The following is a 16,075-nucleotide window of genomic DNA, read 5'->3' on the forward strand; positions in this document are numbered from 1 at the left end:
CTTATTACACTATTTTGCCTTATTACACTATTTTGCCTATACCGTTTTTTTAGGACTTCGAATTTTGTCTAATGGTTTGGATTGTTCGTACTTGGTTTTATTTTATATCAGTGGATATACCAGAGAAATGACCTTATAATCGTTTGCTCGTGTACTCGTCTTTAGTTCTACATCATTATGACGCCATAATGGCGATATGCATAGAAATATATAAATATTTATAAAAAAATGTTTAAAGTTGACTGCTCGTAGGTAATAAATACACAAAAAATAAATAAAATATGAATTAAAGAACTATATTTGTATATATTTGTAAGTACTTTCGCTAAAGCTCTTCAGACAAATATACAATGGTTAAAAGATATTTTCACGGCGGGGGGGGGGGGGGGGGGGCAAAGCCCCCCCTTGCAAAAAGTCCCCCCCCCCAACGGTCAAAATATTGTCGACCATAAAATCAATAGACATACATTGTCCGTCAATTTTACAGCACTCCCTGAGAACACTTCTAGCCCCCATCGTTGCTCTGAGCTAGTTACGGCCCTGGGATTCAGGATATGTTGACGATGGAGGTTCATCCTTGTTCTGAGCATAATAGTTTTCTCGATATACTGTCCATTACAACCAGGGCAAACAATCATATAGATTACATAACTGGTTTTGCAATTCAATAACGTCAAATTTTACTAGTAGCTATGAGTGTAAAATACTGTTAATTAATCTGACTATCATCCGCACTCTCCTTTCAGCAATTTAAAGCACATTAATTATGACCTAGGCATCTTCACGTTACAATTCATACCAGGATTTGCCATTGGGATATTTCATGACTTCGCTACACTCATTTGTAAGCTCATCATCAGTATTGAGAGTAAAATACTGGTAGTTATATTGACTATAATCATCATCTCTATCTTTAGCTATACCATAGCCACCATAACCATCATCATCATCAAAATCATTACAACCATCATCAATATTATCTATGTTGTAATCTTCAGGATGTAGAATATCTTTTAACAGGAGAAAGTCGTTTAATTCTCTAGGCAGTTCTAGATCCATGACCTTCTCCTTTATACCCAATCCTAGCTTCTGTCTGATGATTCTCCTACACTGAGACTTGAGAGATATATTACAACAGTACTTAGTGAATATCACTCGGTGTCGTGAGTGGAATGTAGCATCTCGATCATCTTTGTCTTCTTCCTGGAAATTTAATTGTTGTACTATTTCTTCTTCTGATGACCCTCTAAGACATAATAGTCTTCTCATGTCATCTCTCTCTATATTTGTATCTTCCTTCTCAAAATTTAAAGTTGCTACTATTTGGTTTTCAGGAGCTCCACTAAGATATAAAAGTTTTCTCAGTTCACCTCTCTCTTGACTGCTAAGTTCTCTCATATCAATCTGGTTATAACTACTTTCAACTGAAGATGTAACAAGAGACTGAAGACAGCAGTTTTCACCGACTAAATATTTAATAAAACTAACAGCCGTAAGTGGATCCCAACAACGTGGAAAACACAAGGTCGCTTGGATCAGTGTGGTACCATTAATACATGGTAAATTGAGAAGCATATTATCTCCCGCAGATACAAGTAATTTAAAACTTAGATCAAACACACTCTCATAAATATCTAGATGATGTAAAGCAGATTTTCCACTGTAATTCACCAGTGCACCAGCATCAAGTAATTTCCTTATGAGACATCTATCGTTTTTCATTGCCGCCATCATTAAAGCAGTTCTACCTCTTCCATCTGGAGTATTTACATTTATACCAACAGCCAGTAAAATATCAACACACTCCATGTATATTGGATATATCTGTCTACAGTAATCCTCAACAACGTCATTTGTATGACTGTTATTCAAGTCATCTTTAACCATAGTAAATCCAATGATACACAGATGAAGAGCTGTGTGACCGTTGTTATTCTGTGCATTGATGTCTAGTCTAGGATGACGTGTGAATAGTTCTAAATATTTACTATTCAATAACAGAGCAGCTATCATAATAGGTGTATTGGTTTTAGAACATGGGTGGTTTATGTCTAGCTTTTTATTAAACAACCAGTTAAACTTCTTTAGAGAATAATCGTAGTTTACTCTAGCTAACAGATGTAGCATACTTTCTCCCTCTGTTGTAACACCATTAACACTCATCATTAATTCCATGTAATAATTGAACAGCTCCAACCTCTTACAAGTAAGAATCTGGTGAAATAATTTCACTCCATTGTTAGGTGATATCAGTACATCGCGAGAATAAAGTTTAAATATATTTGTAGAATTTAACAAATAATATTGAACACAATAACTACACGCTGTATCACCATTAGTATCAGTTAGATTTACATCAGAATGTTGAATCATCAGTTTAAAGATACGGATATCGGCTTGCCTTCTTGTATAGTGCATTAATGGCGTTTGTCCTTCTTTATTTTGATGTTTCACATTACAGCCAGCATAGATCAATGCAGTGACCAAATTATATTGTAATCTGAACAATATATTACTTTGTTTTAATATGATTTCCGGTTTTCGGGTGGTTACTATATTGAACAGTGGAGTGTTACCATAAATATCGGGTTTGTTTACATCTACTCCCATGTTTATCAAAGTTTTAACAACCTGAATACAATCGTCTGAATACTGGTCTACATCTTTCTCGTCAATATTGTGTATACTATATATTACATGGTGCAGAATATTTCGGTCATATTCATAGATATAATGAACATGTGTCCCATGTCCTAACAAATACATTACAACTTTATACAATCTGTTACTAGCAGCTATATCTATAGGTGTTTGTTTATATCTATTCAGGTGGTTGACATCTACACCAGTTTCAACTAATTTAATTACACAAGGTAACAACTCATCTCTTTCATTTTTACCATATCTCCCTGCACTATATAAAACTAAGTGTAAGACATTATTCTGTTTCTTATCAGTATACTGTACATCAACACAATGATTTATCAGATATATAACAATGTTATACAATCTGTACCTAGCAGCTATAGATATAGGTGTCTGTTGGTCTTCATTCATATGGTTGACATCTACACCAGCTTTAACTAATTTAATTACACACTGTAGCAACTCATCACTTTCTATTTCACCATATTTGTTTGCGCTATGTAAAACTAAGTGTAAGACATTATTCTGTGTCTTATCAGTATACTGTATATCAACACAATGATCTATCAGATATAAAACAATGTTATACAACCCGTCACTAACAGCTATATCTATAGGTGTTTGTTTATATCTATTCAGGTGGTTGACATCTACACCGGCTTTAACTAATTTAATTACATACTGTAACAACCCATCTTCTTCTATTTCATCATATTTCCTTGCACTATATAAAACTAAGTGTAAGACATTATTCTGTTCCCTATCAGTATACTGTATACCAACACAATAATCTATCAGATATATAAAAATGTTATACAACCCGTGCCTAGCAGCTACATCTATAGGTGTTTGTTGCTCTTCATTCAGATGGTTTACATCTACCCCAGCTTTAACTAATTTTATTACACACTGTAACAACAACTCATCTCTTTCTCTTCCACCATATTCCTCTGCACTAGATAAAACTAAGTGTAAGAAATTATTCTGTTCCCTATCAGTATACTGTATATCAACACAATGATCTATCAGATATAAAACAATGTTATACAATCCTTTCCTAGCAGCTACAGATATAGGTGTTTGTTGGTCTTGATTCAGATGGTTGACATCTACACCAGCTTCAACTAATTGAATTACACACTGTAACAACTCATCACTTTCTGTTTCACCATATTTCGTTGCATTATATAAAACTAAGTGTAAGACATTATTATGTTCCTTATCATTATACAGTATATCTACACAATGATCAATAAGATATATAACACTGTTATACAATCCTCTCCTAGCAGCTGTATATATAGGTGTTTGTTTATCTTTATTCAGATGGTTGACATCTACACCAGCTTGAACCAATTTAATTACATACTGTAACAACTCGTCTTTAGTTCCAGGGTGGTATGATCGGTAACTATCTAAAACTAAGTGTAATAGATTGTTATGTTCATCATCTATATACTCTATATCAACACCATGATCTATCAGATAAATAACAATTTTAGACAATCCTTTCCTAGCAGCTATAGATACAGGTGTTTGTTTATCTTTATTCAGATGGTTCACATCTACACCAGCTTCAACTAATTTAATTACACATTGTAACAACTCGTCCCTGTCATCTTGATAGGTGTGTGATCGGTAACTATATAAAACTATATTTAATAGATTGTTATGTTCATCATCTATATACTGTAACGGTAAATCAGCACATTCGTCTATCAGATGTATAATACGTTTATAATTTCCACTCCTAGCATCTTCAATTATAGTTTCATTCATTTCCAGGGGTGACTATGTTGCAAGTACATCTGATGTATGATCACTTTGGTGAGCAGCTATTTCGCCTATTCTGAAATATATTAAAGAAGGTTTAGGTTTAATGTAATTACAAGATATAAAAATAGAGAGATATTCGTTGTAAATATATACTCAGCCAAATTAAAAACTTGAAACTCGGGATTTTTGGGACTAGATTTTTAATATTTGGTTTAAGGCAACTATTTTAGTGTTATGCTGTGCACAGACGACCTTGACATCAACAGAAAGCAAGAATACGTCTAGCCGAAAGTCCTTGACATTGATAACGTTCGTGATGTCACAGTACCCCCCAAAATGAAATTCACAGACTTGGAGAACAATCGGAATAAAGTGTTTAGTAACGGCTGTGGCCTCCTCTAGCGTCTCGTACTGCAACACAACGTCTTCTCATGGATCTCAGAACATTAGTAAACACTACCCGAGGAAGACGTCGCCGCTGCTCAGCTAGAGCGTGTTGAAGGTTCTGCAACGTCAGTGGTGGATTCACTTGCTGACGAACACGTCGACCCAGTTCGTCCCAGATGTGTTCAATAGGATTAAGGTCGGGGCTAAGCGACGGCCAATCCAGGACTTGGACACCGGCATTTCTTAAAAAATTCTGGGTAGCAATTGCTGTATGGGGTCGAGCATTGTCTTGTTGAAACGTTAGTCCAGGCCCATGCATAAACGGAAGAAGAACAGGTTGCAAAATTTGATCCCTGTACTGGACAGCATTTAAGTTCCCTTGGACAACAACAAGAGGAGAACGTCCATGTGCACAAAAAGAACCCCAAACCATGACTCTGCCGCCATCAAATCGGTCAACTTCTCTGAGGCATACTTGAGCGTAACGTTCACCTCGTCTGCGGTACACTCGGACCCTGCCATCGGCAAATCTCAAAGTGAATCGAGATTCGTCACTAAAGACAACCGAATTCCACTGTCTTTGAGTAAATCTTATGTGTCTTGTGGCCCACACAAGTCGGTTACGGCGATGAAGAGGTGTCAATATTGGTCCATTATAGGGCCTCCGGGCTCGAAGACCAGCAGTCTACCAGCGATTTCGAACACTTTTTGCAGTTACCCTTCCACTAAACATCTCTCTACTTGTGGGGGTTGCAGTGACAAATCTGTTTCTAAGATGACGTAATCGTATTGCTAGATCTTCTTGGAGTGACGTCACACGTGCCGCTCCCGCCCTTGGGCGGTCGGCAATAGTTCCAGTTTGAAGCACTCTCATTCTAAGATTAATTATTATCTGGCGTGAACAATTAAAGGCTCTTGCAACAGTGACCACAGACTGACCAGCATAGAGCCTACCTATAGCACGTAGACGTTCTACATTTGAAAGGCGCGGCATTTTCTAACAAAGATGAAAATAACAATTTTAATTTGTTTTTCCAGTTCAAGTTACGTGTGCGTGTTCCGTTTAAGCAAACTTGCATCGATTGACCTCACGAGCTTGTGTTTGCACATGTTTTTCAGGTTTTTCATCTTTATATGCTCAAAAGTCACGTGATCCACGTGACTTTACAATTTTATGAAATTAAAGGCTTCTTACTACTTACTATCGTTAGAAACACTTACCAGAAAAAAAAATTTGTTGAAATTCATCAGTGTCAAGTTTTTAATTTGGCTGAGTATATTAAACCATATTATAGAATTAATTCAAATGTATATAAATTTATATTGTAAATAATTTCACATTTGCATGTATGTATGTTTTGTATATTATACTGTATTGTATCTGGTGAGCTCAAGGTATAAAGCACAGAACAGAACAGGATAATAGTAAATAAATCAATGATTGTATAAATCAATAGTCAAGCTAGAATAATCAATAATCAATACTTACAGAGTTATACGCCCCTTGTGACTGCAACTGAGTTGAAAGTGATATTTATCTTGATTTCTTCAACTGTGATATCTGAAACGTATAAATAAGAACTATGTTATTACTGTGTGAAAAGGCTGGAAGATTTTCAAGTTGTTGGATAGAAAATTTCAGTCCAATATGAACATATTTGTGCTATTTTTAGTATCTGCTGTGTCGGTGTAAATGCCAGTTGTGAACTGTTAAGACTAGATAGTATTTGGACAATACACATCTATATTTCGTTTCGTTTTTTATACTTTCGATGGCCTACACTACATGAAAATCTGACAATTTATAGCGATAGGTCACGTCAGGGGTCAAAAGAACAACTTATGACCCTATGACGTCGGACATTTGATTAACCAATCAGCATTGGTGTTACTAGTGGATTACCAACAGTTCCGTGAAAAACACGCCTAACAGACCGTTTCATTGGCTTATCCCTTCCACATCCAAGTATAGTAAAGACAAGTAAAACGAAATTTTGAACTATAAAAACGAAACGAAATAGGATCTGTGTACAGATTTGTGTGTACGTAAAAGATCCCTTGACAGTTGGAATTCAATATAAGAGTAGACTGTAACGCCGCTGTCCGAATAAAATCCCCCTCACTGCACACTGTATGGCGTAAGTCCGTCTTAATTAACTCATTCGGAGCTGAACAGCAGACCTTATAACGTACGTTATTAAAATGGCAAACTGTCCTATACAATTAACAGGTGTGATGTCAACCAGGTGTAATGTGTACAGTGATAATAGACAGTTTGATACACGGCAGTCGGTACACAGTATAACTAAAGTTATTTAATATTAGAGGAGAAAAATGTTATTCACATTAATCGATGACATGATATCTATTTTGGACGTGAATTTATCTGGTTGTTATTGTATCTTTAAAGTAATATGTTCCTGATTTATTAAGTAATAAACAAGTATATACGTATACAATATATATGACGGAATACTCTTACCTTCAATACACACCTTCGTGATGTATATTATGGGATTAAAATCGTCGACAGCCTAACAATGAAAGGCCTAGGTTGATACCTAAAACCAAGTATCCGTCACCGTCTGATTGTATATTATTTATTCAATATGTCGGTATTTCAACATCCTTTTACACGCTCAACATGATGACATAGATCACGTGAACATCAGTCAATCTGACCTTCGTTACGTTAAATCTATATCGCTTCACCTGGAGTGTTTGGTGGCCTATATAAGATATCAGGTTAATAATATAAACTTACATCGTATAGTCTTATACATCATGGTGACGTGACTATTATAAATATAGTACGATATCAACTCATATTTGTAGAGATAACAGCCTTGTGTCTATTCGAAGAGAGAGTCATCACGAAGTCATTTTATAGAACGCCATATCATGATATTCTGCCTTTGATTTGGATCTAATATAGAACTAACTTCGAGGTCATTTAGTATCAATGTCTAACACATGTTCAGATATAGTGGGATAAGGAGATGTTCTTCGTAGAATTGTTGAAGATATAGGTTTAAATTACACACCGCTTTAAGTTATTATAAAGTATACAAGTCGTTAATAAAATAGGTTTTTTTGTAACTTGTTTCGAATTGAAAGTTGATGTGTATGGACAGACGTACACAGATTCGAACTATGATCAAAGGAGCTAAATCGCTAATATTTTGGGCATAGAAATTTAGACCACAGTGTTTGTGTAAAGCTGAATTATTGCTTATAATATATATATATATAAATATATATAATATTATATAAAAACTTTAGTCATTTTATATAAATATATACATGTACATACATACACAATGTGTATTTTATAGGAAACAAACAAACTTAATAGTTAAGAATATGACATCTCTCTCTTTTATTTTGAATATGACAAAATTTGTTTCTGGGACAAAAAAACAAGAGGTCCCATGTATACATCCATGTAAAAGATTGGATGGGACGAAACAAAACGAGGCCCCGTGTACACATTGGCGTGCACGTAAACGATCCCTTTGCAGTTGGAATTCGATATAAGAGCAGGCCATAGTGCTGCTGCCGGGGCAAAATTTGCCCCATAGTACACTGTATGGCGTCTTCATTATCCCAGTCGGAGCATAACAGTAGGACGTTAAACCCCATTTCATTTGTACCCAAGTTTCAATTTAAACCTATATTCATGATTTTTTTTTCTTTTTGGTTTTATGACAGTGAATAATTAACAAGATTGGACTCGGATAAAAGAACCAATTTTTAACGATTCTAAAGAGAGAGTTTTTAGTTCTATTATAAACAGTCAAAAATAAACCTTACTAGACTACATTGTAGATACTAAGAAAGAAATTTTCATCATTAACAAAACAAAATTTTGTGGACTTCTTATAACATTAGAAACAAGGTCTATATTTCATCAAGATTAACACATTGTTATTTGGATACCAAGATTCTCACTATAGCAAGATTGTAAGTCTGGTAACACCAACATCAGTGTTATAGGGATGCCTTTTGATTTAAAAGGGTTTCTTGCTGTATGAGGGGTTTAGTTATTGGATACCAACATCAGTGTTATAGGGATGCCTTTTGTGTATGATTAAAAGGGTTCTCACTATAACAACATGAGTGTTATAGTGATACCTTTGTGTTTGATGTAAAAAGGTTCTTGCTGTAAGAGGAGTGTAGTTATTGGACACTAACATCAGCGTTGTTATGATGCCTTTTGAGTATGCTATAAAAGTGTTTCTTGCTGTAAGAGGTCTGTTTGTCTACGATATCGCCCTTGGTGGAAGTGGACGTAAAACTCCAAGAACGAATGAACGAAAAAGGGGTGTAGTTATTGGACACCAACATCAATGTTATACTGATGATTTTTTCGATAACATCTGTGTACTTGTTGCACACCAATTAATGTTGTAAGAAAACTGTAAAGCAATTGTGTTATTCTTGTACAGTTCTAAATGTCCAGTATGATTTCTGTAATGATAAATGATAACGTGTACACTAAAGATACATTATGTAAGAGCGAAATCTGTCTATTGCAGATCAGCTGTATAACTAAATCTGTCTATTGCAGATCAGCTGTATAACTAAATCTGTCTATTGCAGATCAGCTGTATAGCTAAATCTGTCTAATGCAGGTCAGCTGTGTAATTAAATGTCCATCCTATAGCTGTCAGTAAGATCTCTACATCTTCAACCTATCTGTAATATTCAATAATAACATGTAATGATATGTACATTATGTAATGATCTAAATCTATCTATTGTAGGTCAGCTGTTTATCTTAATGTGGCATTAACAAAACAATCATATATCTAATTAGATAAAAGTCTTAAGTGTGTATTATGTCAAATCCACACGGTAACGAATCTCACAGTCAACATTTGTCTAATAATTATCGTGCTTACCGAAGTGCATTATAATACCCATCATGCATTTTATAGGATGTTTTATGATGTGTGAGCTATGGGTCAGACCTAATTTTAATGATTTATAAACATTTAATATTTATCATCCTAAACTAATCCTTCGTTAAATTATATTTTGTTATAAATAGTTTGGAATACTAACTTAATTAAATTCTGTTAAAATTTACTATGATTATTTTATTGGGTTCTCTTTCTGTGAAAGTTAAACAAAATCATGTTTTAAAAACCTATCCCCAGCTTAAGATGTGTAGATACAGTTATCTGCGTTGAATTTCGGAGGCAGCGTAAATTTTAATAACTTGGTATGTGAGCTTTCTCCGGGATAATTGGTCTCGGAGAAAAACTTGCTAAAGTTATTGTTGCCTATGATGAAATGTGTTATAAAGAAAACCAGAATCATGAAGACTAATAATTTTTTTTTTACTTTCACCTTCGGTTGAAATCTTTTTTTAAGTAAAAGATACTGTATAATGACCATGTATCAGAGACTACCTAGTAAAAAACTTTACATCCAGACTGTAAGAGTCATGGTTACTCTTGAACTTTTGATAAATTATGTTGGTTTGTTTTTTTACAATGAACTTCTGTTAAAATCTTTTAAGTATAAGTTACTGAATATTATTTTGAAATATCTCTGTTCATTCAAATTAAAGAGTTAAAGGACAATATTGGTGCCAGTCGTTATCACATATGTGTTAGAGCTGGTTAAACACGTTCCAAATATATTTTTAACACAGAGATCATTGCTACGATAGCTGAGTAATACAGGTTTCCCGTATCGGAAGTGACGTACGCCAAAGGAAAACACGAGTCGCTGCTCTATATAACTGACCGAAGCGACGAGTGATAACATATACACGACCGAATTTCTGCTCACTAATAATTCCTTCGAAGACCAAAAGTTGTTGTGTGAGACTGCGAGAGGATATCTGACAATTCATAAAAGAATTGACCGCCACTAGAAAAGAGAACACGTAATAAAAACAGAAAAAGTCCGTGCATTACCATGTTTTAATAAGGTATAGAATGAGTATAAACAAGGAAATGTACGGACTATTTCTATTTTTCTCGTGTTCTCTTATCTAATGACATTCAATTACTTTATTGAATTGTCAGATATCCTCTTACAGTCCCATATAACAACTTTTGGTCTTGGAAAGAATTATTAGTGAGTAGAAATTCGGCCGTGTATCTGTTATCACTCGTCGCTTCGGTCAGTTATATAGAGCAGCGACTCGTGTTTTCGTTTGGCGTTCGTCACTTCCGATACGGGAAACCTGTATTACTCAGCTATCGTAGCAATGACCGCTGTGTTAAAAATATATTTGGAATGTGTTTAACCAGCTCTAACACATATGTGATAATGACTGGCACCAATATTGTCCTTTAATTGAAGATGATTTTAAAATGAAAATATTCTTGGTTTTATGAAGATCAGTAAAATATCTGTCTACAAATAAATGCCTTCAACTAACCTAATTTTTTTATATATTTTTTAAAATTGACGAAGGTTTATTTGACCTAATTTATATTTTAACAGAATTTCCCACCTTTAGAAGGTCACAGGCCTGATCTTGGTACCATAATCCTAGTTTAAACAGCCTGAATTTTATCAGTGATTGGTTCGTTTGAAATAAAATGCTCCAATCAGTGAAATCTGTGTAACCTGTAACTGAAATAAATGTTCTTATCTTTGCTAAATCTTGTATGTTTGTTTTCTTTGTCTTCTTATCCTGTGAAATACAGCCCTTAAATTGACCCCAATCATTCTGTGAAATACAGTCCTTAAATTAACCTCCAGCATTCTGTGAAATACAGCTCTTAAATTGATCTCCATCATTATGTGAAATACAGCCTTTAAATTAATCCACAGCACTCTGTGAAATACAGCCCTTACATTAATCCCCCAGCATTCTGTGAAATACAACCCTAAATTAAACCCCAGTATTCTGTGAAATACAGTGCTTAAATTAACCCCCATCATTCTGTCAAATACAGCCCTTAAATTAACCCCCAGCATTCTGTGAAATACAACCCTTAAATTAACCCCAGCATTCTGTGAAATACAACCCCCCAATTAACAAGAAAATTCTGTGAAATACAGCCCGTGACTAACTCTAGCATTCTTTGAAATACAGCCTGCAAATTAACTCTAGCATCCCTCAAATTATACCCAGCATAGTATGAAATGGAGCCCTCAAATTAACCCAAGCATTCTGTAAAATACGACCTACAAATACAGCCCCCAAGTTACGGGGCAGACTGAAAGACCTGTGCAAAGTCCAATGGTTTTCACCCTTAAAAAATGTCATGCACAGCTGACATGACGTCATCATTACTAGGAAAATGACGACCAGCTAATTCATTTTTCATCATCGGTTACACATCTGGTTAAATCATTAATTAGGATAATGCCTAAAAGGAAGTTTAGCCCCCTTCAATTTAAAATTCCTTGTTATACTGATAACTTTGTTATACTTTCAAGTGCATACTTATTGCTGACATCAACATTATTGTCACCCGCCTTTTGAAGATTTCAGCGGACTATTAAAATGGGCCCGTTCGTCTGTCTGTTCATCACGCCATCAGGGACAAGATAACTCTTCTAATTGAGGTAGAATGTTTAAACTTGGTGTAGGTGTTGATTAGGTGAATGACTTAATGGAAATGAAATGAAATGAAATGGGGTTTAAAGTCCTAATGTTCTGCTCCTATACTGGGCTAATGAAGATGGGCATACGCCATATAGTGTGCTATGAGGGAAATTTTGCCTTGGCAGCGGCACTATCGCCTACTCTTATATCGAATTCCAACTGCCAGGTGATCTTTCACGTGTATTCCAATATATACACGGGACCTCGGTTTTTCGTCTCATCCGAAGGACTAGACAGCTGTCCTTGTCATGACATCCGTGATGACTTGGAGTTCAAAGATGAGCATATTATGTTTAGGATCAGGAGAGATAAGCAATTTGATTGGTTGATTGGTCATAATGCGGCCCAACATATGACCTTTGTCACCAGTCTTAAGCCAAGTTCGTTCAACTTTTGTCGCTCTTAAGTGATATTTTTGGCTTCCTGACTTGGTTAGCCAGCTTTTAGGCTTTGTTTCAGCTATGGCCTCTAAGTTTTAAATATCATCACAAATTTGTGCTAATTAAACATACATTATGCAAGAGCTAAATCTGTCTATTGCAGGTCTTTCTTCAGGCCTGAAATGTTATATAAACTATTAATAAGCAGGGGCGGATCCAGGAATTTTTGAAGGGGGGGGGGTCATGTTCCTGAGACAATGTATCTCCCCCCCCCCTCCCGCTTGATCTCTATCGTCATTTTGGCGTATATACATACACATTGAGCTTTTTAAACAGAGAAATTCAACACCTCATTTGACGTCAATTTTATTATGAATTAATACAATGACTTTGTGATTCAATTTCATGGATGCAAAGCATTGATTGTGATATCACATAATGTCTATATCATTATCTCGTGCTTTGAGTGCCCATCCTGTCCCAAATCTGACGATAAAGGATAAAGCACACGGCCGAGAAACCTTTCTCATAAAAAGTGTTGATTTACAAAACAATTTATGTAGTTGATCGGGGGGAGGGGGGATCCGCCCCTGATAAGACATTAATTAACCTATCCAGACCATAATCAACTCTAGATGGCATCGCTAGCCTACGATCTCAACTGGATTATGAGCCGATTTACTGCATAACTTTCCTTCACGATTTAGCGATTTTATGGATAATCGAGACTATGCTGTTTATCGTACTGACTTTAGTAATGATGATCGTAGCTAGGCGGAAATTTCAAACGCTTAGTTCTCAGTTCATAGTGGATCAATTATCTAGTTTTTAACCATTATTGTGAGAACTGCCAACTCGTTATCGAATCTCCCATAATGTATCTTTAATAAGCTCTTAATAGACATTAGTACAACATTTTATTGTCTTAAGCAGTCATTTTGTGCACCGTAACTCATAGAAATGGTGTTAGAAAGAAAAATAACCCCGGACAAGACAATTTAATCAAATCCACTTAAACGTCATTATGTGACCAAAAATTTGACCATTGACCCTTGTCACCTTTGAACCACTCCTATATAAGCTAGGTTTGTTCAACTTTTCTCGCTCTTAATTGATATTTTTGGTTTCATGACTTGCTTAGCTAGCTTTTAGGCTTTGTTTCAGTTAAGGACTCTAAATTTTAATTACGGTCACTAATTAGTTTTAATTAATTAAAGATGGGTTCCCAGAAAAGTATTTATCGGGTGGTTATTTCCAATAAAAGTATGGTAATTTTGGTATATATGGATCCAATCTTACTAGAAAAATACTGGATTCCCCGAAAACATTCATGGAGCGTATACAGGAGAAAAATGTAAGGGTTCCCCTAATTAACAGCCCGACGATTAAGAACTTCTGCACGCGTGATGTCAAAGGTCACAAGCGAACATTGAGCGCTTGGTGTACAAGTAGATAAACTTTATGAAGAGTTAATCCGAGAATTTAATTATGATTCGATATTTGTAATAAATAGTAAGCGATTAAAGACAACATCTTCTTATGTATGCAATGAATTCTCCTCTGACTCCCAAGACGTGACGTAAACATGACCTGGTTTGATTGAATTTTAATAGCAGGGCATTCCTTCGCAATTATAATGTTTGAGAAGGATTTGAAGCATAATTATGACAAATTAATTAGTTTGAATATGATTTTGGTCCATATATACCATTAAATCACCAAGTTTGTACGCGGGAACCCATCTTTAATTAAGTTCTTAAGTAGCATTAGCACAGCATTGTATGCTCTTAAGTCATGCATTCTGTTTCTTAGTGTTCAGTATGAAAAGTTTGCAAGAAAATTGTGGATGGACACTAAATTTTAACTCCCATTAAATATGGGAAGGTTAGGGGGAGCGCTCCCAGGTATAGGCACAGGTTACAAATCTTAAGACTTGGCTTTCCAAAATGATCTGGGTTAAACTATGTGTTGTAAACCTCAAAACTTTTGGACTCAATATTTTGATTAAATCTCATTTTATGTGAATCCACTGATTAGGAATTCACATTTATTGTATCTTTAGTTTGTTTTCAAAATCTGATTGAATGAAATGTGTGTTGGAGACACTCTGTTAATCCACTGCTCAGACATCTTTATACATGATTTTGTTATTTATTATTTTTAGATTTATTATTTGATATAATCAAATGTGTTTCTTAGTTGTTCTATCAATCTCTGAAATCTGTTTTTTTTTGTTGTTTTTTTTGGAAATCTGAATATCGAAAAATGAGCTACTTGTTTTTCATGATTCACCAATATCAAAAAAACGAGTGGCTCGTTTTTCGTTATTCGCCATTAACGAAAAACGAAAATCGGGCTAACTTCAAACAGCCCTTTAACATTGTCAACATTTTGCTTCCTCTTTCACCCATCACTTCTGTCCGAATTGCTGTGTGTATGGAGATGAACCTGGATTTTCCAAATCATAGGGTAAGGTAGGAACATCCGCTGTACGGCTCACAAGGAAAGGGGATAACCCGCTGTAAGGCTCAGAAGAGAAGGGAAGAAACATCGATGTAGGACTCACACGGTAAGGGAGGCAAATCCGCCGTAGAGCTCACAAGAGAAAGGAGGAAAACACACTGTAGGGCTCACAAGGGAAGGGAAGAAAACCGATGTTGGGCGTCACAAGGGAAGGGGAGAAGAACTGCTGTAGGGCTCACAAGGGAAGGGATTTATCGTCCACTCGACACAAACTAGTCCATTTCGGGACTAACATATGGTTCAATTATATTTCAATAATTCGCTTGCGTGTAGGGGGTAGGGGTCTTTATCAGTGGGATGAAACCAGAGGACCCGAAAAATATCCACGAAGTTGGACAGGCGACCCAACTCCTTGCTGCCACGTACAGAGAATCGACACCACGCCACTTGACTCAATCACAGAGCTTTTGAAACAACGCGCACGCGTTAACCATTCGGCCTCCCATCAACTCCTTCCTTGATGGGTGTACTTGTCATGATTTGTTCCAAAATGGCAAAGCTGAGTATCTTTTGGGAAAATGAAGAAACTGTCGTCAAACACTTGTAATAGCTTTTTAAATAATGTAGAATATATTGCCTGATTTGAGCTTGTGCGGATTTGTTAAATTGGAGTTGTCAGTTTTACAAACAAATTTTTTGTCGTAACCGTAAATGTTTCAACAACTTTTTTTGTTTAAATCATAATCAGCCTTTCACTGAGGTTTTATTGTCTTGACAGGTATGATCATATACTGTAGGAAATCATATTATCACTAAGTGATTAAAATCCCTGTATCTCTTGTTT

The 16,075-nt window shown here is 35.5% G+C and overlaps 1 protein-coding gene across 1 annotated transcript; it reads right to left on the reverse strand.

Moving 5' to 3' along the window:
• Positions 1 to 393: 393 nt before the first annotated feature.
• LOC130010263 (serine/threonine-protein phosphatase 6 regulatory ankyrin repeat subunit A-like) lies at positions 394 to 7,918 on the reverse strand. The gene is made up of 3 exons (XM_056098719.1): positions 7,292 to 7,918; positions 6,299 to 6,370; positions 394 to 4,495 (listed from the first exon to the last, which is right to left on the reverse strand). The coding sequence occupies exon 3, from the start codon at positions 4,423 to 4,425 to the stop codon at positions 787 to 789; it is 3,639 nt and encodes a 1,212-aa protein (XP_055954694.1). The 5' UTR covers positions 4,426 to 4,495; positions 6,299 to 6,370; positions 7,292 to 7,918; the 3' UTR covers positions 394 to 786.
• Between the last annotated feature and the right edge of the window lie 8,157 nt (positions 7,919 to 16,075).

This window comes from Patella vulgata, chromosome 2 (genome assembly GCF_932274485.2).
Source record: "Patella vulgata chromosome 2, xgPatVulg1.2, whole genome shotgun sequence".
Taxonomy (NCBI): domain Eukaryota; kingdom Metazoa; phylum Mollusca; class Gastropoda; family Patellidae; genus Patella; species Patella vulgata.